The sequence below is a fragment of the Leopardus geoffroyi genome, chromosome C3 (assembly GCF_018350155.1).
Source record: "Leopardus geoffroyi isolate Oge1 chromosome C3, O.geoffroyi_Oge1_pat1.0, whole genome shotgun sequence".
Lineage (NCBI taxonomy): Eukaryota > Metazoa > Chordata > Mammalia > Carnivora > Felidae > Leopardus > Leopardus geoffroyi.
Genome location: NC_059338.1, coordinates 132594137 through 132618618, shown reverse-complemented (window position 1 = coordinate 132618618; position 24482 = coordinate 132594137). Strand labels below are relative to the sequence as shown.

At 41.5% G+C, this 24482-nt stretch overlaps 1 protein-coding gene across 16 annotated transcripts in view; it reads right to left on the bottom strand.

Annotated features, from left to right (window-relative positions):
- Nucleotides 1-24482, bottom strand: part of EYA1 (EYA transcriptional coactivator and phosphatase 1) — a 173076-nt gene that overhangs the window by 76147 nt on the left and 72447 nt on the right. For all 16 annotated transcript variants that reach the window (XM_045454932.1, XM_045454940.1, XM_045454942.1 and 13 more), the window contains 2 exons: nucleotides 5665-5804; nucleotides 4224-4307 (listed from right to left, as the gene is read on the bottom strand). In XM_045454932.1, coding sequence (XP_045310888.1) covers nucleotides 4224-4307; nucleotides 5665-5804 — 224 coding nt within the window. The remainder of the gene's footprint in view (nucleotides 1-4223; nucleotides 4308-5664; nucleotides 5805-24482) is intronic.

Genomic DNA, 24482 nt, shown 5'->3' with positions numbered 1-24482 from the left:
TGTTGGCTATAGGTATCTTGGGGAGTCCTCCCACAAGGGGGGAATCATGCTTGGGACATCAACACAACACTTACTTGAAATGTAAGTTTGGGGTATGTGGTTCAGTATTAACAATAGGACTATACTGTCTATTTTTAAAAGGGCATTCAATGAAAAAAAATCAAAACTAGTTTTCTTCAGTGAAATTGGGGAGTATGGATTTCATCTGAAAGCAACTTTGAGAAACGCATTAAACAACAACAACAAAAAAGCCAGGACGGATATTTTTAACAATAGCCGAATGTATGGTCACATACCAGGGACTTCATTTTCCTGCTATTACACTTTTGCTTTTCTCTTCCCTAGCCAGGCCTGTCATGTGCCCAGCAGCCTCTTTTTGTTCCCATCACCTTTGTTACAAAACACTTCCTTATAATGCCTGACATGCCTGCTTCCCACAGCTAGAATTACATGGAAGGTGGGACATTCTCAAACTTTTTTTGTACATATTGCTGTACCATGCCCTAATTTTGCATTATATCAACCAGATCCTGTATCCCCTTACTGAATGGCCTACTCATTGGGTCGCCTAAGCTACTGTGACTAAGCTACTTCTCAAGTATCTGGTTCCCATAGAGACAGAACAGCTATCACATGGTCAGGCATTCATTTCTTTATATGCCTGTAGAGTAAGGAAGGCCCAACCACACGCTCCCTTCACAATGCTCGGGGACACCACCGAAACTATGTTCCAAGAAAGAAGGCTTGCCCTTCAACTGCCTTAAGACTTCTCTCCCTAGTGCCTTGAGGAATGAAAAGGGGGCAACGTTCTCCAATGAGCTTGGTTATTATCACTGTTTGGAAGGATCCTTGTTGAAACGCACATTTTTACAAGGCATGATTATCAGATTTGAGAGCAAATCTTCCCGTCTGTAAAGTTCTCTAATAAAGAGAATAATGAACAAGCTTCTTTGCATGCCTCAGGCTACAACTCAACATCCTCAGCAATGTGTCTTCAGAAGGGATGCCTCATGACATCGAGACAACAGGTGGTTAGCACAAAGAGGGTGTTCACAAATATTTAGGATGAAATCACACTGAGAGTATCTGAGGAACTTCTGATCCTGAGCTGTGTACTGTCACTAAACCTGTCATCTGAAGGCCTGTCCATTTCCTTGTGTCCCAGGCTCACCTTCCATCCACCTTCTTGCCTGATCCAAGTGGATGTCTTCCCCATCTCAACAAATACATGACTAAGCTGCCCAGCAGCTCAGGGAAAAACAAAAACAAAAACAAAAACCTGGGAACGATTTTTTCACTCCTCTATTACTTACTGTGCACCAGCCCAAACCAAATCCTTGGCAAATCCTATTTCTCAACTTGCAACAGAATCCAGGATCCAGTGAGTTCTCTCCATCTCTATTGCTGGTATATCGGGTCACCCTCAAAACCACTTTGTTCCCCAGTCTTCTCTCCCCATCATTAATTGTCCACATGCAGCCAAAATAATGTAAAAATCTAAATCAGATCTTGCCATGTCTTCCCTTGAAGTCCTCCCATGAGTTCATATGCCATGTGTAACGACATTGACCCTCCTGACATGGCTCACGCTTGCCCTCATGCCGGCCCACATCTTGACTCGGCATCTCCATCACTGAGCTCAGCCACCCGGCCTCTGTCCCTCAAACATAAAACCCTTTCCTGCCCTGCCTTCATTGCTTCCTCTGCTTAGAACTCTCTCGTGACGGTCACATTACCAACCAGCCTTTTAGTCATTTGGACCTCAGGTTCAAATCAAAGTCATGCTCAGGAAGACCTTTCCCAACCAGGCTTTCTGAAATTAGTTTCTCCCTGACCTCTGTTAACTTATATTTAAATATTTCAGATCACCTATAAAGACTGTAGACACTTGGTTTTTGGAAATTATAGGAGATAAAACTTTTCATCACATGCCTTAGTATGAGAAAACTATAGAAACTAACAAACAAAATACTATTTGATGAGGCCTCAAAATACTAATGGTTGACCCTTTTAAAAATAAAATTCGTGGTACTTGTTTTGTTTAGATATCGTTGAGAATCTGAATAAGAAAGTCTAAGCTGCCAGGGGTTTCTAGGTTAGGTGTGAATGCGCAGACCAGTAATTTGTGGCCAGGGACTGACATGAGGTCATTAGGTCACGGGATGCTCACCATCTTGCCCTAAGCTGAACCTTTTCAGGGGTGAACAAAGCCTTGATCCAGTCAACTACCAATATGGCCCTTAATGAGAAAGCTCTTAAAGACTGGAGACTTTCTGGATAGTTTTCAAATGCTGGTATTCTAAGCGCATGCTCTTTTCAATACTTTTCTGTGAGTTCCAGGAGCCAGCTTTCTTCCTTAGGAGTTAGTTGGAGGGACCTTAAAATAGTTAAGAAAATCTTTGAGATTCTTCCTACTAACCACACATTGACATTTCAGCTATTAATTTTTAGCTTTTAAGTAGTAATTTTTGTAGAAATGGGGATGGTAATAGTATTCATAGAGGGAATAATACAAAAAAACACCACAGCTAATATTTACTGAATCCCTATTATGTGCTGGCCACAAAGCAGAGACTTTGTTTGAATGACTAATTCTGTGGATTTATTTTTTTTAATTATACTATATTTTTGTTAATTGTCTTCTTCTCATAGAAACTCTAACGGTAAGATGGGGCATATTGTGTTTTACAGATATCTTATTTCTTCTTATTAAATTTTTTCATGTTTATATTTGGAGAGACAGAGCACGAGTCAGAAAGGGGCAGAGAGAGAGGGAGACCCAGAATCCTAAGTAGGCTCTAGGTTCTCAGCTGTCAGCACAGAGCCCAACACAGGGCTCCAGCTCACGACCATGAGAATATGACCTGAGCCGAAGTCGGATGCTTAACCGACTGAGCCAGCCAGGTGCCCCCAGATATCTTATTTCTAAATTTTTTTAATATTTATTTATTTTTGAGAGACAGAGTGAGACAAAGTGAGACTGGGGGAGGGGCAGAGAGAGAGGGAGACACAGGATCGGAAGCAGGCTCCAGGCTCTGAGCTGCCAGCACAGAGCCCAACGCGGAGCTTGAACCCACAGACTGTGAGATCATGACCTGAGCTGAAGTCGGACGCTCAACCGACTGAGCCACCCAGGCGCCCCTCTAAATAGAAATCCAAAGGGTGGAATATTCTAGAATATTTTTGCTCTTACAAACGTGCATATTTTCCAGCCTTTTTGGGGGGTGGTATATGTAACTTCAGGGTTATGAGAAGGAAAGCTTCACTATAACGCTCAATGGATAGTTCATCAAATTTCACTGTCAAACTATACCTACATGGCAGGCACTCAATATACGTTTATTGAAATAAGTATCGTTTGAAAGAATGGGTACCGGGATAAAATCTGTAATGAGAGCATGATGCACATTTTGTGTTTTAACATTTAATTGCGATGAACAACCAGAGTCACCAAGACACAAGAATTCAGTTCCTAAGGCTCTGAACCAATATCTTCGCAGATTTAAAACCTGTAATATTGTTTCTTTAATGATGGAAAAAAATGAGAAATATCGTATTCACATATTCAATTACCTATAGCCACTTTAACTAACATGGTTTTGGTGTGGGAAAGGTTCATGAAGCCACCAAGGAAGAGATCAAAAAGAATTTCCAAGGATTTGGGGAAACCCGAAAACAGAACAGCGAGGCTGAATTTCTACTCACGGAAGGTTGTCTGTAATATTATTTTTTACCTACCACACCAAAGGTAAATATTGTAACAACTTAAACATTGATGTATTGGTCCTATTGTCATTCAGAGGCCCAGTTTTATATGCCATTCACATAGATTTAGCTAGTAGCAAAGCGACTTTTAAAGACATTCTTAACAGGTGTTTTGAAAATAAAATACTAACTCGGCTAATCACTGAAGACAGGAACGTGTGAAATACCGGCTCCGCCGAATATGTTGTTGCGAATAAAAACCAAAAAAATTGAATGACTCACATAAAAAATATAAAACAAAATATTTTTCCATATAATCTATACGAAAACAACCTCCTCTTGCTCATTTATATGTTTTTGCCTTACACATATATCTGTATCCATAAACTCAGTTGTTCTCCAGTTCATATTTTAAATTTATTATTTAAAGTTAAACCACATCCCTGTCTGGATAAAAGTTCAATTCTAGACATATATAACTCTAAAGAAATTAAAAACTGATGTCTCTCGGTACTCACCCTCCCATATCTGTTGGCATAGGACCCAGTAAGCAAGGAATGGAAAACAATGATTGTCTCGTCCAAGTCCCAGATGAACACCCTCTACAAAGGAAGAACCAAATCAGGATGTCTTTCCTTTGGTTGAGAAACCTGTGATTCAGTTAACTTCAACATAAATAAGCAGTCTTGAAATAGAAGACAAAAGAAAAATCTGAATTTTTTTTAATGTTTTAAAACACAACTCTTCCAAAGAGTATCTCCCAGCTTTTCTCCAGTTATAACCTCAGAGTATATAATTGTGTAGAACAATTATATTAGTGACATCGATACAAGCATGGGCAAGAAATAATAATGTATGTCCTTTCTACTTCTGAACTGAAGATTCACAGTTCTCCCTTCTGAAAAAATTAAAAATGAGTTAAAACTAGTCTGTTCGCAACTTATTGAGACAGAGCGGGGGCAATCAGTTAAACATCATTCCATTTTTCTTTTTCTTATCTCTTCTCTCTGCTTATTAAAGTGTTAAAATAACAAATCTTATGTTTCATTTTTATCAAGCCAAGTGTTAAAAAATTGCACATAAAACCTAAAACTTCACATCATCTACTCACCTTATGCTACCTTTGGACTGTTATCATGCGGTTGGGTTATATATTGTTCCTGCCTGTTTTCTTCAGATTACAAAATTTAGGCAGACACATCACATGTGCTCTTAACACACTCTTGAGATATTTGGAATTGGATTTGAAGGAATTCATTTCAAAAATGTCTTTGAGATGCCACAAAGGCTTCTGAAGCGTACATTTCTTCTTCTCCTTTCCACTCACACCAGTATATATTCATACACATAGGTTCTGCTGGGAAATTTTCATCTTTTCAGCCAAAATAATCATGCTTCCCACCATCAGCTTTCACTTGGCAAAACCCAGAAACTTAATTGCAGTGGATTCAAAGCTATGAAATCTACCCTTTAAGGTTTTATTTAATCCCTCCTGCTTTTGAACTCCACCAAAACAGGTCTCATAAGACAACTGCCATTTCAGTTTAGAACATCCCAGGTTTTCCTTTCTCATATACCTAAGTGTGTCTTTAATTTTCAAAATGGATTTTATTAATCACTTTTAGTATGACACTTAACTGAAATGGCAATGATATAGAGCAGTACAAGAGAATTTTGTTGAGGCAGAATTATATACTTTACTGTATTTCCTTAGAGAGAAATAACCGGATGCTTTGCACGTAGTGAAAATGGAAGAGAAAACAGAAATAATTGTTTTTACTTACAATCAACATGAAAGAGAAAAAAAAATGCTTTACTTACAATTAACATAGGGAAAAAAAGCAGGAACAAAAGCATTTGGGTATCTTGATCACAGCCTATTTACATTGCGTGTGTACAGAACCATCATTTAACCACGAAGATACCTTGTTATTTACTAGGTCATTGTCAATGACATACCTCAAGGTCAGAATCTGGGGGAGGTGAAGGATTATTGTTTCTTCGGCCCCGTCCACGTGACTTCCCATCTGAACCTCGACGCAATCGATCGGAGTCTGAATCTTTAATGGGTGTTGATGGGCTGTGGATTGTACTGTACTCTGCAGAAATACAGGAAGGTCTTTTATCTTCTGGTTCTATTACCATGGTGTCAAGATCAACCTTGTTTCAACTCATGGGGAAGTCTGAAGAGCAAAGCGCATTTCATTCTGCTCACATTCATTACCTTTTACTTGCACTGATAAAAAATGTATGAGATACTTGATTCCAAGAATGCACTCTTTTGAAAGAAACGCGTGATCGGAAATGAATAAAATTTAATTGAAGGTGTGGAAGACAGCAGGTGGAAAACTAGTTGCCTAGTTTCTCTTAGTGGTTCTCCACGAGTAGACAATGCTCCCTCAACCCTATTTCCACATCCATCTCTCTCTCTCATTCCGCAAACAGTGTCTGGCCATGCTGAGAGGCTCACACATTTGCCTTACTAACCGCTCTCCCACCTACAAAAAGGCTCCTGGTTCACAGAAAGAAAAGAAAAATCAGCTCTGGGGCAGGAAAAACCAAATCACCAGGCAGATTTTTCTTTGAAAATTTCAAAAATCTCCTTTTTCCCCCTCATTTTATGTGAGAACAAGGGAGTGATAAGATAAGGAAGAACAGATATATGGGCAATGCCCATACTCTGCACAGCATCTGTCTCAGTCTCTTTGAACCAAAAATCTCAAACAGACAGCACATTCAAATTGCTCACCTGGGTAACTCAGAGAAACCATGGAAATAATTACATAGAAAATACAAAATAAAGAACAACTTCTAACCAGCTAGAAGAATGGCTAAGTAGTGACTGTGGAGTTGGGGGAGGGGGAACTCTTACCCTATTTCCAAATGAACAACAACAACAAAAACCCTAATACTTTTTTTTATCTGATGTTCACACATCAGACAATTTCTACTTCCCCTCCCAAATTCCAGATGTGCCCAGTGTGTTGCCTCTCCTTCCCAAACTCTTTGCCAGATTTCTCTCCTAGATATGGGTTGGAATCTCTCAAGCTAGTATGAGGAATGGTAATTCTCACTGAGATGCTGTTGATACTAAATCTCAGCAAATAGAAAAGTATTGAGGACAAGTGAATATCTGGTAGCCTTTGTTATTGTACTATCGTCCTCAACTGTACTAACAAGGCCAGCCACGTGTCCAACCATGTGGTCTCAATATTACTTCCAAGTTTAAGCCTTATGAGTCTGGATGGATAGGAATGGACTTTGACAGAGTAAATTCCATTTCTAAATCACACGGAGCAGCCCTATACCTCTTGTTTAATTTTAAAACCTCAACAGATTCCTATCACTTTTAGATGAGACTTTAAGTCCTCTGCAATAGCAAACAAGACAGCAAACTTCCTCATATAGACCAGTCATGGATCCTTGTACCAAGACGCCACCATGATAGCACAGTTAATTATGGCCAGAAGGTCCAGAACAACTCCACTCCCTAGGTCAGCATACGTAGTTACACAGGATGCATTTTTGAGCTACCTCACTCACCTTACGGAACTATTAGAATACAGTGCTGGCTGGTTACAGTTTAACATTTTCGAAATCCACATTAGATCTTTTTCTGGCAGAGGCAGATGACTGTGGCATCTTCTCCTCAAAATGTTCCAAACCAAGCAACTGTCTTCCAAGTTTTATAGAGAATTAGGAGCTCCAAATAAATATGTATTTTTAAGGAGCTCAGTGAGTTCGAAGTTGTGTTTGGAGGAAAAAGGCTCGACCTCCCTTTTTTTTTGACAATTCTGTAACTACACCTCCGTGCGAACCTGGACAGCCACCATCTAAGACAGAACACATGCCAATCTCTCTATAGTAATGTCAAAGCAGAGCATTTGCTTTCAACGGTCACAACTGGCATCTAAATTTGACTCGTATTTCGAGTACTTGACTGCAAAGTCCATCTTGAACTGTGAGCTCTCCAACCTTTGAAGTTCATATTTGACAAGAAGCTAAAAGACATCAAACAACACATCTTATCACATTCTATCTCTTGCCTTGACTTCCAGGTAGTTTAGGGTTAATTTTGTCCTCCAAGTAGTTGACCTTACTTAGGTTTTCTCAGTCTAGATTTCCTATTGATTGCCAATTCCTTTAGTTCTTGGTGTGTATTTCCTTATCCTTGTGTTAAACCCATTTAAATCTTTAAAAAAATAATATTCCATCCCCCTTTTTTTGGAAACAAGTGATAATTAAATTGATTACTCACTTCTATACACCTCCCTACCAAAGAAAAGAAATTCAATGAGTAAAGTATACAGGTAGATTCTTAAATTATCTTATCTAAAGTTTTTCCAGGTGGAGAAAAAGCTCTAAAATATGAACAATATGATACCTTTAAATATTAGCGCGCGCGCACACACACACACACACACACACAACCTTACAGGCCTCAACTTATTAGAAGGAAGGTAAAATTTAATAATGCAAGCCAGATTAAAAAAAAAAAATCTCTTCCTCTTTGTTCTATGAGGTGGGATTAAATGCTTCTACTCTCCTAACCAGCTTTGCTGACTCTAACTATTCTCTTTCCTTCTATTAGTACAAAACAACTCAACAAATAATTTAATCTTCTAATCCACTGACATCTCATGTTTCATTAAAACCCTTTCAAAATTATTCAACTTTACCCCCACCGAGATAATGAATGTAAAAATACTCAGAAGAGCAATTATTTCCTCTAACAATGATTACATGTCTACACTCTTCCGGGCACTGTATGGAGGCTGAGGTAGAATGATGTGCTATACAGATATGGTCTCCTTGGAGCTTAAAATTCAGAGGAAGGCACTGATTTGTGGACAAAAATAAGAGATTAGAAAACAACATAGAAAGGGCTATGGCATGGGAAAGGTAGAATGCTGAGAGACCACGGGGCAAGTCTATACAACACAGATTTACAGGATTATAGAAGCTTCCTGAAGATGGAAGACAAAGCTACCAGTAAAAATGGAGTATAAATGTTCTCCAGAAAGGCACACGAGCATGTGTGTTGGTGGGGGGAGGGGAGAGAGGGAGACAGAGAAAGAGAGAGAAAGCATGCGCATGAGCATGTTGAAGAACTGAAAAAAGCCCAAAAAACAAAAAACCAAAAAACAATCAATCTGACTGACTCTATAGAGGAAGGGTACAGAGAAGAGGTGGAGTTACAGGCAAAGAATTCAGCAAGGGAGTGATGGGAGCAAATTTACACCTTAGATAGAGGACTCTAGCCAGTGTGGCGAGGTAGTGGAGGCGAGTGAAGACTGAGAAGGGGAGACCAGCCAGGAGGATAATTCAGTGATGGTGTTGGCGGCCCATGCAGGTAGTGGCCATAGGGAGAGCTACAGATTTGAAGTGTCACTGAGAGGGAAATCAATAACTAATCAGATAAGGGAGGAGGAGGTGCTCATACCAGTGGGTTGGCAACTGGGAAGATGAATATAACCATGAGGTCTGGGATTTGAGAAGAAGGGCTTATAAAGAAGTGTGTAGATGAGCATTTAAATTCTGCTTTGGACATCTTGAGCTTGAAGAATCTGTGGTATTCACGATGTCCAGCAGGCTGTTACACTGCCCCATGACGGCTGGGTTTAGGTTTGGAAATTGATGGCACGTAGAATGCAGTTAAAGAAATGGCTGCCATTAAAGACATGCAGTGTGTGCAGAAGGGACGGGCAGGGGAAAATGGGTGCGGGGTGAGGAGGAAAACTAAGGTCAGTGTGTTGTAGAAGAAAGGGTGGGTCAGGAAGGAGACAGTGATCAATAACTTCAGATCAGCCAAGGGATAAGGTAAAGTGAACATTGAGTCCAAGCATACTTTGGATTTAGAGTCAGTAAGATCTTGGCACACAAGGCAAAGTACAGATTTGAGAAGTATTTAGGAGGTAGATTGGTGGGATTAAAAAGGAGAGCTCAGAAGGTACAAGAGTAAACAGGGGTTAAAACTCCTGACATGCTACTGAAGACCGTAAAATGGCCAAATTCAATAATTACTTGAAGTTCTTCATCGTATTTCACTTCTTTGTGACCGTGCTGACCACTGGCTCCTCTCACCTGTGAACACATCAGAGTAATTTGACTTCCCTTTCTTCTGCTTCTCATCCTTGCACTCACGCTATTCCTTCTGTCTCGTTAGAGACCTCTTCCTCTATCTAAGGCTTAAATGTGAGTATTTTTTGTATTAGTGATACTCAAAGTACTGATCTGGGACAAAACAAGGAGCTTCAGGATGTTAATTAATGCAATGCTTCCTTCATCAAAAGTCTTGCTAAGATTAAAAAGAAAAGTTAAACAGCGTGCTTAGGGATGCAGTTGAGTAATCCTCATGTAATACTCAATTAGTGGATAGACAGCCAGTTGGTGGACTATATTATGAGCAGCAAATACACTGGAATTTTCTCCACGGTCCTCTTATCTCACTACAAGCTCTCAGCAGTGTGTAGTATTGATAAGAGGGATTTCAATGATAACCTCCAGGTTGATTATTCTAAGCCTTCATCTCCTGATCTGTTGACCTGAATATCCTCATTTGCCAGACCTCTCTACCTGATTGTCCATGGGCACCACAACTACAGTTGTCCCCAAATAGATCCTCCTTCTCTCTTAAAGTGTCTAATTCAAGGTACCAACATACACTCGGTTTTTCAAGCCAGAAATTCCTTATTTGCCCCATCAAATCAAGACTAAGTTCTGTGTATTTTACCTTCTGAATACTTTCATTCTAAATCCAGGCTCTCATCAGCCCTTTCTTTGATTCTTACAACAGGCTGTTTTTCCTTTTATTTTTACTAAAAAAAAATTTTAATGTTTATTTATTTTTGAGAGAGAGAGAGAGAGAGAGAGAGAGAGAGAGAGAGAGAATCAGTGGGGGAGGGGCAGAGAGAGAGGGAGACACAGAATCTGAAGCAGGTTCCAGGCTCCGAGCTGTCAGCACAGAGCCTGGCGCAGGGCTCGAACCCACAAGCCTTGAGATCATGACCTGAGCTGAAGTCAGACGCTTAACCCAACTGAGCCACCCAGGCACCCCACAACAGGCGGTTTTCAAACTTGCTACTCACAACCTTCCAATTCTGGCCTATACCACCATGCCAAAAACCTTTAAAATTGTTCAGTGTTCCCAAATCCCAGTGTGGAACAGGAAGGACAGCCTGATTTTAGGACAGTGAGCTGTGGACTCAAGTGTCATGTTTCATATCACAATCCCACTGCTTGTTAGCAGTGTGACTGTGCAAGGTATTTACCTTCTCTCTGGCTCACTTTTATCATCTGTAACAGGGTAACAAATGAGATAAAACCAATATGCATGTAAAGGTACTTGGAACTGGGGCATGGCACTAACATTCTATATTTTGCTACTTGGAAAAAAGAGAAGTTCCACTGAGTCCCTCACTCACAGCCTTATCTCCAACTTCTTCCTCCCATTCACAGTGTATACTTCAGACAAACACACCTATCTCAGGCCTCTGAATGTGTCAGGCTGTTTCATGACTTTCAACATGCTGTTCCCTTTTCTTAGAATGCTTTTCTCAACACTTACAGCCCCTCCCCTGGTCTGTCTGTGAAATTCCTATTAACCCCTTAAGATCAAGTATCTTCTTTGCGAATTTTCTATCTAAATCTGAGTTCTTGTTAGAGGGTTATACAATTTTTGCCATCACTTATGTTCATGGTGGATAATAATTTGAGTTATTTTGAACAAAGGTCCATCACTCCCCCTCTTGGAGGACAGAGGCTGGTGGTATTTATTTTGTATTCTGAGAATGCAGTTAGAGCCTAGAGCACCGAGTACACGTTAAAAAAACTGATGATTGAACAAATTGAGGGTTTCTCAAGCTTGGCTTTTGCTCTATTAAATCTATGAAGATTACCTAATTATTCCTACCAGCAAGTCCAAATTTTTAAAACTGAGAAATAGCTGTAATTATTTTTAAAGCTTATTTAAACATTGATGTTTACATATTGAATCATAAAATATTAAAATATACATAAGATCATTAAAATTCTACATTTGTAAGTATTACTGAAGAGTTCCATAAATCCTTCAATATTGAAAAGAAAAACAGAGCTGGAACTCAGAAGATTCCATTTAGTTCCTCTTGGCACCTCTAGTCCCTCTGAGCTCATAACTCCTACTTGGGTCTTAGGGAAGTTTCCCTATTTTTCAGTTGTCAGCCTCCTGGTCTGTCAAGTTGAGGGCACAACCTAGATTCCTTAACTTTAAAGTTCTATCATCTACGATGCACAGTATTCACCAAATCTTCCTAAATGTTAACTTTTAGTCTTTCCCTCTTAAATAGTCACTTTCAGACCAATCTGTATAAAATACCTTGGCAACTCCAACCCTCAGAATCCATCAGGGTTTACTGCCTACTGTACAAATTCCTTATCTAGTTTTATTTCTCATGTTGCCTCTCCACATTAGTTCCTTTCCTATACATATAGCCAAGTCGTTTTCAAAACGATTGTACCAATTTGAACTGTGTCAGTTTTACTACAGCCTTACACGTAACGGTTATTACGGTTTTAAAGAAGTCCTTGCTATTTTATCAGGTGTAGAACAGTAGTGATTTTCATTGGGACATGCTGGAGATACTTACAGATACGTGCTTTAAAAAGTCTATTTCCATTTATGAACTATCCCAATCTTCTGCAAAATTTTTATATTCCTTTACTGATTAGTATAAAAGTTTTAACCTCTTTTTCATATTTGCAGGCACTTTTCCACTCTTGAGAGCTCCTTAAATTATGCTGATATTGTCTTAAATTATGTCTTCCTTTATAGAAGTTTTTTTTTTTTTTTTTTTTATGTAGTCCTGCTGCACAGCCTGTTGGCCTGGTTGGCTCCTTGAAGATTTAGGGATAAGCATTCTCATTTATTCTAAGCAGAGCAGAGAACTTTTGATCTAACTTTACACTCCTGGGACTATATATGCCAGTGGTAGTTGTAAAGGAAGTAGAAGGCAGGCATCCTGCGAGCTCCCTTCTCTGTGCTTTGGGAGAAAAGAGGCTTTCCTCACCCATTTCTAAGTTTAACCAAGGTGAAAGATTATTCCCCTGAAACAGAGTCAAGTAACCCGACTCCTGGTGGAGAGGAAGCTCTTGCCACATATATAATGGCATTGGGTTGAGGCCAGGGAAGCTACTGTCTCTGGCTAGACCCTCAATCTATGCCAAGGCGATCCCAATGACAAAAGGAAGTGCAGAGCTTGTTGGGAAATCCTTATAAAGATTATCTGAATTTCATGAACATGAGATATAACAATCCATAATTACATTCTATTTGCTATGGGGGCACTCAGATAAAAAGAACAGGGTAGCCCATGTCCCCAAAAGCAGAGATGGTCATGTTTGAGACTCACGACTTAAAGTACCTGGACTGCTACACAGGTGAATGTGAAGATGCCAGATAGCAAGTGACATTCACCGTGGCACCCCCAAACTCTGAGACTCTCCAAATCAAGATCCTCTGAAAAGGTGAGGCACCAAGCCCAAATCAGGAAGACTGAGACAAAGAATGAAGTCATCGCGAGGAAAGGTTTATTCCAGTTACCCTGGGCGTCCCCACAGGGAGGTAGATGGGCCAAGCCTGACACCACTGGCCGAGAGAATCACATACAACCGTTGGGTTTAAATCTGCTCATAATTCTTTTAAATTGGTTTTCCTCAGAGGGAAAACGCTCCTCTGTAAAGCTGCCTTTGATTACTTTAAGGTAAATAAAATTGCCCAGCAATCCTCTCTCAAATATCTACGCTGTGAGGTGCAAAGGCAGTGGAGCCAACTGGTAGGGCAGTGGGGTACATAGATACCCAGAGAAGCATGAGCCAATTCACCCACAGAGATCGGCCATTTTTTTTTATTTATTTTTTTAATGTTTATTTATTTTTGAGACCGAGAGAGACGGAGCATGAACGGGGAAGGGTCAGAGAGAGAGAGAGAGGGAGACACAGAATCTGAAACAGGCTCCAGGCTCTGAGCTGTCAGCACGGAGCCCGACGCGGGGCTTGAACTCACGAACCGCGAGATCGTGACCTGAGCCGGAGTCGGACGCTTAACCGACTGAGCCACCCAGGCGCCCCGAGATCAGCCATTTTTAAATAAAAACTCAGATACTAAATACCTTAGGCTTTGTGAGACAGACAGCCTGTTGCAATGACTTAACTCGGCACAAAAGCAACCACAGACAGTGTGTGTCATTAAAGGAGTATGGCGGTGTTCTAGTAAAACTTTATTTATAAAACAGATTTGGCTTGTGGGAGTATATAAGTGTATTCATTAAAGTAACTGATGAGATGAGATTCAAGAAAGTGAGTCCACCATGACTATGAGATTTAAGTGACTGTCACCTTACTTCCCCGGGTGACACCGCTTCTTCGAAATCGCTGCAAACATTAAATGCTAACCTTGTGATGAAGGGGATAAGGGAAACGTGTTGCTTAACTGAAGAACAAGGACCAAAACGAGGGGCTAATTTTGGGGGAACTGACAATAGAAAAGGGATTTAATGTGTACTTATTTAAAGGCCCTATCCCGGGTGGTAAGGGAGTGCGGCCATCATGAGAGCAAAATGTATTTACCTTGACTATGCAAACAAGGTTTTGGTTTTCTCATTAACACAGTTAACTGACATGCAAAATAGATGACAGATTCTCCTCGGGCTGATGCGGACCCCAGACGCACACACCTTGGGAGCGATTTTTGTGTTCTCATCTCTGACACAATGGCTCTACGCACTCACCCGTGGGACATGGGCACCGCTCCAGGTGTGTGGCCTCGGGGGCACTTTTTTTTTTTTTCAAATTTTTTTTTTCAACGTTTATTTATTTTTGGGACAGAGAGAGACAGAGCATGAACGGGGGAGGGGCAGAGAGAGAGGGAGACACAGAATCGGAAACAGGCTCCAGGCTCTGAGCCATCAGCCCAGAGCCCGACGCGGGGCTCGAACTCACGGACCGCGAGATCGTGACCTGGCTGAAGTCGGACGCTTAACCGACTGCGCCACCCAGGCGCCCCGGGGCGCTTTTTTTTACTGGGGCTCTCGGTAGCGGACCGACTCTGGAGGGCACAATCACAAATTACACACGCAGGCAAGCACACCAGTGACGCTGGGTGATGTGCTAAGCTAAGAAGCAGCCAAATGCCCCGCCATGGTTAAGCCACGCTGTTCACTACAGAGGAAAATGAGGAAATGTAGGCGAAAGGGCAAATGGACAAGGGGCATTTGGATTTTCCTTGACCTGCAGGGTCCTCTAATAACTGAATCTGACAAGCATTCTTTCCCAGGCTCACCTCCAGCGCGCTGACATTTTGTAAAACGGATTCTCCTCTCCTGTAAGGCCGCCCCGCACGAGCCTCTGTAGTCAGATGGACTCTGAGCTGAAAACCGAAATTCCTACTATTCTCAAACCTGTGGAGAAATTCCAGCCATGGCCTAAACTTCCTGCTTGAATTCTCCCGTGACAGCACACAACACCGCGGACAAGAGAGACAACGCAGACGACACACAACCTTTGAAAAGGCCTTTTTATATGCGTGGGTACACGTATATGCGTATATACACATATATGGGTTTTGAATCTTTGAAGCAAATGAAGTCACATTCGTCTGCACAGAGGCTCTCATCTTCCATTCATTCCACCCTTCACTCCTGGAGTTTGGGGGACGATTAGGGGAGATTTTCTGACATCGTTGCGTCAACGGTCATGAAGGCCACATCTGTGTGACAACAGACCGCAGTCTGAGGAACCTCACCCTTCCCACCACTGGGATTTACTGATTTACGGACGTCCACTCAGGAGACACCACAATTCTTTTTTTTTTTTTTTTTTTTGGTGGTCATAAACGTTTCTAAGTAGCTCTGATGCATTCTCTGCGCATTCTGTCACTCCTCACCCTCCATTTCTGTGACTCCGTGAAGACAGGACAGCTTTTGTTTGGATTTGATCTCTCAGGAAGCCAAGTCTCCCGCCAGCGCCCCTGGTCTGCCCAGCACTGTTGTGCTTGCTGGCCTGATCAGATTTAACTGATCACCTGTATCGTGGCCCAGCCTCTGAACGTGTGACCGACGCAGTCACCCAGAATCGTGTGCTCAGATGGGCCCCGCACTTGGCCAGATGTTCTGCTGGGCTGTTTTTCATGACCACGCCTATTTCAGAGCCACAAGCAAGAAGCCCGGCTTCTCCTTCACTGAGAAAACAGAAGCACTCACCCTCTACACTCTCCATGCCCAGGAAAAGCCACCTACTGGTGCTTGTAGTGAAGTCTGCCTTCCCTCTTGTTATATGGGTGGCCTTTCTGCCAGTCCCTCCTTCAGGCATGAGATCCCAGCCCACCCTCACTTCTTTTACCCACTGTCCTCTTTCTTCTGGACCACTTGCATGCGCATGCAGGCTGTGTAGAGTTCGTGCCTAAAAAACACACCCCGGATTCTCCAGGTCCTGCCCCATGTCTCCGTTACCTTGCAGCACAAAGTGAAAATTACAAGAGTCGCAAATATTTGCTGCATCGATTCCCTCTCCTCCACTCCCTTTTGAGACCACGGCCATCAGGTTTTATTCTTTCCGACATTCCACTACCACTCACCTGGGTCAACATCACCAGGGACCCCCACTCTGTCAGATCCAATGGTCAAGTCCCAATTTCCACTTTTCTCAAACCTTCACCAGCCTGACACACAGCCCATCACTCCTTCTGTCTGCAACGCTTGCTTCCGTTGGCCTCTGGGAGGTCCCATTCTTGGTGGCAAGGCCAGGCCCCGTGCTTGGCTCTCTCCCTTTCTGTATTTATGCTCGCTGCCCTGGCCAAACGCATCCAGGCACATAAACTTTTTCAATGGCATTTGTGAAGACTCACAAATTTAGGCCCTCAATTAGCCCATGAACATCAGACTTACTTCTCTAACAACTCACTTGCCTTTTCCCCTTGGAATTTTAACAGGTGCCACAAACTTAACATATGCTAAACAGGAATCCTGATGTCTCCAACAATACCTACTCTTCCTGCCACGTAAATGCCCCATATTAATAAATGGCAAATGCACTTTTCTAGCTGTTAGGGCCAAACACCACGGCGTTACCCATGATTCCGCTCTTCTTACTTTTCACGTTCAATCTGTTGACAAATCCTGAGAGCTCTACTTGCCAGTCTCTCTACCCCTAGCGCCCGAGCCCGGCCCAGTTACCTCTCCCTGGGCCACTGGAACCATCTCCTGCTTGACTGCTGTGCCCCTTATCTTGCTATAGCTCATTCTTGGTCCAACAACCAGGCAGATTCTTTTTAAACGTAATGACATCATGTCACTTTTCGGCTTAAACACTTCTCGCCTCATTCAAAACAAAACAAAAATCCAAAGTCCTCCACATGCCCACGTGCCTGCTATGATCTGGCTTCTTCCCTCCCCGCCCTCACCCCCTCCCACTCCTCCCCCCCTCCACCAAATGCTCCAATAACACTGGCTTCCTGCTGCTGCTTCCGTCCACCGAGCACGGTCCCCCCTCCAGGCCTGGGGAACTGCCGCTTCCTCTCCCAGAACCTTCTTCCCCTGGATTTGGAGGTGGCTCTCTGCTCGGTAATTTCGGGTCTCTGCTAAGATGTTACCCTGCCAGACCACTCTTCTGAAATAGTTTATCTGCCCTAACTCTATTTATTTTACAAACCAATTCGTCCTTCCAGGCACTCTGACTACCAGATGCGTTTTATATTCACTGGTGGCCTGTGTGCTGATATAAATACTATATATAAACTCCTTGAGGGCACAGACTTTTTATTACCCATTTGTTATCCTGACATTATCTATACTTGGATTTCCTCAATGGGAAAAGGAGGACAGGACCATTGTGAAGATTCTATAAGAGAATGCATGCTGGGCCACCTGGGTGGCTCTGTCAGTTAAGTGTCTCCCTCTTGATTTTTGCTCAGGTCAGAATCTCACAGTTCATGGGATCGAGCCCCACGTTGGGCTCCACGCTGTCAGCGTGGAGCCTGCTTGGGATTCTCTCTCTCCCTCCCTCCCCCACCCGTGCGTGCTCTCTCTCTCAAAATACACTTTTTTGTTTGTTTTTAAGATAATGCACACTAAAGCATTTCATATACACATGTTACTGTGGTGGTGGGAAGTGAATTGTTCTAAGTCATCTCTCTGGGCTTATCTTACTCATAACTCATAACTCTGAGTTATCTTACTCATAAAGATGACCACAAGGTGATCTTTCAGCTCAAAAATGCTTTCATTCTTCAGTGAAATTTATACATAGTGTACATTTCTTCTGATGGAAATGATACCACCATCGAGCCCACTTAAAGGGGTACAACCCTCTAGCCTCCCTCATTTACGTCTTTACGTGCTGAGGATAAATTTCAACTCCGTTGTTAGTTTTTTCTCCAAACACTTTATATAAGGAATCTCTGTTCCTCTATTCTTTCAGAGCGCTTTGCTGCTTCTCGTTTATTAGGTTTGGCTCTTCAGAAATATGCTCCACAAGGACACTGAATAACCCTCTTGCTTTCTAGATCCCTGCAGAACCTAAGATAATTTTGTAACTAACAGGTGCTCACTGAATAGCTAATGGAATGTTGAAGAACATCGTCCAACTGTCATTCACATTTGAAAGGAGAAGAAACCATGCTTTCTGCCTTTCCTTCAATGAGGGAACAGTGCAATGAAATTTAATAGCAAGATTAAGAAACAAGTCTCCAGAGAAACATGCTTCCTCAATAACCTTTATCAATATTAAAAGTGAGTCAAGGGAGGTAATTAGATGAACAAATGTACTGAAACAGACACTTTAGGGAAAACGTGAAATGGGAAACTGGAAAGGAAAGAGACTCCACAGAAAGAACAGTCTTAGAATTCTTACAGGGAGAACATTCAAAATGTCATCGGGGATGGAAAATAAAATAAACTGCAGAAGTTGCAAACACTGTCAGTGGTAGAGAAAAATGCATTCTTACATTTGGGAGGCATTTTACAATTGGCAATGTGCTTTTTTACATAAATTAGCTGGACTGAAACAAACAACAAGCCTATTAGACATGGTAGTTTGGGTCTTCAAGCAAAAAGAAGGAAAGATGGGCAGGTGTGTGCTCTTGGGAGGCTATAATTATGAGAATCTTGAAGAGGTTTTTGCGCACATGTTAACCAAAATAGTGACTTTCACGACGGTGGTTATAATGTAAAATTTGGAAAATAATTGCTTCCTGAATATGGAATGGATGCCGTGAATCTACTTTCTGGCTCCTAGTCTTGTTGAATAAAACATTTGAGTTTTTAGTTGTGTTTTCTGGATAATTTATATCTTACCTTTCTCTAAAATGGGTTTAAGATAACCCACCAAAAATGCACACCATAACTACATAGCAATTAAAAAATTAACAAGTACATTAGAAAAAAACGTTAAAGCGGGAAAGGTAAAAGAAAGCCAGGAGAGACAGTGGTCAGCGGAGGTCGGCTTGCCCTAAGGTCTACCGTCAAGGGCACGAATAGTTGTATACTTGTAGGGTGCATATAACGAGACATCAATTTTTCTACGGAAACACAGGTGTTTCTAGCACAGAGACGAGACAGAGATGCCTCACAGGACTGCTCACTGAGGGGATGTTGTATGATGCCGGGAGCATACCCTCGTGATATATAGAACAGCAGGTTTCATAGGGTTCTCACTTCTCAGGCTGACCACAGTGGACTCCATAGGGCTAACTCAGTACTTCAGATTGCAGAGCACTGAGGTGGGCCACTTTGCTTATTTCAAGGATCAAGTTTAAAACATCTAGAAGAATGAGGCCATTATGTGCCCTTCTGGTAGCTGACAGAAGTGAGTCAGCCGTGAGTGTTACGAAGCCATGAGGTAAGTGGTACCTGGGTGGCTCAGTTAGTAAAGTGTCCGACTTTGGCTCAGGACATGATCTTGCAGTCTGAGAGTTCGAGCCCCACGTCGGGCTCTCTGCTGACAGCTCAGACACCGGAGCCTGTTTCGGATTCTGCCCCACCCCTGCTCATGCCCTGTCTTTCTCTCAAAAATGAATAAACATTAAAAACTTCAAAAGAAAAAAAGCAATGAGGTAAAAGGTTATACTAATAAATTACTTGGTGGGGAGTTATTATTGGTTGCTTCATTAGGTGGAGACCCATATGCTTTACTAAGTTACCTGTGCTGAGAATGGAAAGGATATTGTCTTATGAAAATTAAGGGACCTAACCAGGGAAAATGCCCATTTGGAAGGACACAGCCCTGAGGGAAGGCTTGTGATAGTCCTCAAAAAGCTGCTTGGGATTCTCATAGACGGACGAAGCCTTCAAAGTTACATGCCATAGAGTACGACTATAATCATTTCGTACTGGGAGATTTTTTAAGTGGGAGTTGTCTCTGTCCTGGCCAAATACACAAACAAAACCAAAAACCTCAGCAAGATCTTGAATAAACTGTATTATATTATATTATATTATATTATATTATATTATATTATATTATATTATATTTCTCAGTGAATATTCCACCTTACCAAAGAGGAGAAGACTTAAAGGAATCTTCATAACTTTAAGTTATCAGAACTCTCCCATAAAAACCTGTGTAAAATAAACTAAATGCAAGTAGACTTGTTGACTAGTGCTACAGGGTTACTCAGAAGTCAGAGATTAACAAATGTTCACTGAATTAATACTAGAGAATTGCTTTGACTTCTCTATCTATATTCCATAACCATTAATTCTTTTTCACACAACCACTGACTGAGGTCTCCCAGGTAAATGAATTCCTCAGCAAGGTCTAGTAACTACATTAAGACAGCTTTATCATCCCTGGAGAACAGCCATTACCTCCTCATAGACAACCTCATAGAAACTTCTATCATCCATCCTCACACATTTCAACCTCTGGTTTAAACCTCTCCCAGTCATAGACACCACGTGAAGGAAACTGGTGAACCACACCGTGGGGGCTTCGGTGTCTGAAACAACCACAATGCACAGCGCACCACAGTAATCATCTTCAAGAGGGAAGAAAACACACTGGTTTCCTATTGTCAGGGACCTTGCCCTTCTCGTCTCCTCTATATCCCCTGGGCCAAGCACAGCACCTGGCACACAACCAGCATTTATGAATACCTGCTAAAGGCATGCACGGAAGAAGTGAACACTTGAGGGCCTAGTAGGTGTCACTTTGCTGGCCACTTACATAATGGCGTCCTCACATTCATCCCATAGACCACGAGCGGCATTATCCTCATTTCATAGACAATGGACACATTGAAGTGCTAAGTGACCTGCCCGGAGTAAATAACAGAACCAGGATTCAAACCCAGGTTAGCCCAACTCCAAATCCTTAGCGACCACTCCTTTTTCTTAATTATATTCTGAGGGAGTGTGGTGCCCAAGTTCATAGAAATCCCCTGCCAGGGTGGGGGATGGGGGGGGGGGTCCCAGCCAGGTACGCCTGAGAAATACTATACACTAGATTCAATTCTCACTGCCTATGACTGCACCAAAGGGTCAGAAAAGACCTAAGGTACAGGAACCCTGCTAACTTTAAAGCTAACAGTTTGTCCCCTTAACTTCTCCTGCTTTGGAACTCATTAGAGGATCTCTGCCCCATCTTTCGTACACGGTAGTGTGGCCTAGAGCAGTGTGGGAAAGGCCAGACTACATCATGCTTTCCCCCAAGGCCGCCATCAAGAGATGTGGACGATGACAGGCCATGATGCTTTGAAAAGATGCAAGATTTCTGGATTCATTATTCATAATCAGTAAAGTGAAGGTCTTCATCAGCAAAAGAACCTATAAGGTCCCTTCTAACTTTACAATTCCTATTGCCCAATGGCTTCACGCTAAAATTGCACAAGTAGATCTGTAGATGTGAGAGAGTCGTCAATTTACAAATCCACGCTATTCCACATATTTTCAAATCGGCTGCTTGAAACTCAGAAGCTATTTTCCATAGAAACAATGGCGGGCATGATTTCTAAACCAACCCATGACCATCAAATCAATCAATAATCCAGGTGAATACTGCACACATACAATGTAAAGTATTAGAAAATTGTACTCAAATAGCAGCGGTTACATAAAAGTGAACAACAGTAAAATCTGTCAGAACCAACGGTGTTGAAGAAAATGCACTTTCCATTTTATGAAGAGGTATCAGTATTTTCAAAAGTTTTAGAAGGTGACTGTACTAGATTAAGATGCCCAATTACACTTTAAATTCGATGGCTTCTTTTTCCTTGAGAGGAGAGTATCATCACCCCTACTCTCAGTGCTCATCAACCATGAGGCGCGAATGGAAAAATAAAGAAAAAAAGAAAGGAACAGAGAAGTTGGCAATGTAGAAAACCAGGTCCTCAGAGAAGGGTAGGGGGTGGTAGAGAGGCTGTGAAAAATTGTTCCCTACACAATTCCATGACAGGTCATTATTAAGTAGGATAAGGAGGGAGGGGGGACACAGCTAATTCAGGAAAGTGGAAAAGTGTCCTACTCGTTGTTGGATTATCTAAGATATTGATCTTGGACTGATCCTCTAATTCAGGAAATACTGAACTACAAGATAATTATAAGACAACCTTAAAGATACTATATAGTTACACTTCCTTATAACTTCAGGCCTACACAATTTTACGAGCAAATAGAGCTCATTCAAGTATTTAACATATATTCAGCTGAATACCTGCTAATACATGCCTTTGCTGAGTTCTTGGAATAACTTAAGAAACTGAACACCCGATCGCTACTGCCTCTCTTTGTTTACATTATTTTGCTTGTTTAAAACTTCAAACACCGAGCTTCCTAGAAGCAGCAGGCTTGCCTAATTAAGAATTCACGTTTGTAGTCAAGCTTCTGGAGTTAAATCCCCATGTTGTCACTGACCTCTCCTTAGCTTCTCTCTCTGTAAAATGGGGATAACGAGACCACTGCCTATCGCACGCAGCTGAATGGGAACGAACTAAGATCATGCGTGAACAGTGCTTAGAATGGTGTCTCACACATAGCGAGTGCTCAAAAGAATCAGCTATTTTTATACTTGCATATAAAATCCACATCGAAAATACCTAGTAAATTTTTCTCTGTACGCGTATCTAGTGAAAAAAAGTAGGATATACAACAGTGTGTACAGTATTCCATTATCTTTAAGAAAAAAAATCGAAAGTATACATACTTGAAGGTGGGGGGGAAAAAGTGTCCCGGGGCAAGTGCTTTGTACAGGTTCATATAAACAACATGTATCTCTGGAAAGATACACAAGAAACTCAGCTGAAAGAAATTGGCTACCGCAGATGAAGGGGGTTTTACTCTTCTCTGTAAACCCCTCTATATTTTTATAATTTTTTCCCATGCTCAAATGTTCTTATTCAGTAAATTTAAAACATTCATCAAACTTATTTGGCTGCCGAACTAGGACTAAAATTGGCAACCGTTAATCCATCCATCCTACCTTTATTTAAAATTAATCCAAATAAACCATGGGGACGAAAGACGCAGCATAGGGAGTATAATCAGTGGTACGGTGACAGACGGTGTCTACACTTGTGGTGAGCACGGCGTAACGTACAAACTTGTCAATGTGCTACGTTGTACACCTGCAACTCGCGTAACACTGTGTATTGTATTTCGATAAAAATAAATAACTGACACACACCCCCGAAGATAAATAAAAGTTAATCCAAAACGTATCCATCAAACCTTTCGATCCAAATTACGTGAGGTGGAGGGATGTTAAGTTCTTTTCTCAACTCTCTTCAATTAAAAAATTCTATCAGTAAACACTTACGTCCTCCATCTTAAACGAGGGAACTTACTACGTTGATTTGTGTTGGTCCCATAGGACGCTTAATGCTTTACAGAAACAATGAATCAATTAGCTACAGATGAGGACAAAGTAACAAATGTTTGGGAGGGACAGTAAACTAATTTAGATAGCTCGGTAATATATGCTTTCTTGTTTTGAGTATTTATATAGAAATCACAAGTATAAATATAAGAAAGAATTGCATATTTGAATTCATGCATATTAAAATGGACTCTTCACAAGCATCCTGACTTCCAGACAACGAACTGAAAAAATTAGTCAAACCAGTAATGAGGCACAAAACGGGAAAATTCTAAAACACTGAATTTTTTACTTCTTGGAAACACAGTCCAAAATTCAAAAATAAGGCAACTCATTTTTAAGACATGCCTGATAATATAAAACAAAAAGTGAACTTTACTTTCAAGAATTTTATAATCTCATTAAGGTTAACACTGTATCTCCTCTGGGGTGGGGGGGGGGGGAAGAAAAGAAAGAAAACCAATCCCATCAAGCTAAACAAACCCAACAACCCCAAACAAACATCTGTTTTGTTTTCTCACATCTTAATGGCCTGACTATTTTAGACACAAATATTTGTTTTGCCGACAAATGTTTCCAGAATGCTAGTTAAAACTGTTTCACTGACAGTTTATTTTTGAGCTGAACAAACTGCAAACTTCTCCAAAGTCCACAAGGCATCAGTGAAAATGAGCTAGTGCGGCCTAAAGATTTTCAAAATCGCTCGCTCGGTAAAACGTAGCGGTCGAGATGCATGCTGTTGCAAACGTCAGGATCATTTCCACAGTGAACAGATGTAGACACGTTAGGTAGTACAGACGTGGCCCAAATTTCCCGCATTTGGAAGGAAGACAGGCCGGCAGTTTAGTTTTCCATCCTGTCACACTGAATTCCTGGGAGAGCTCAGAGTTCCTCTGCTACTTTGCACAAGAATGTTCCCGGTTTTCAGGCGCTTT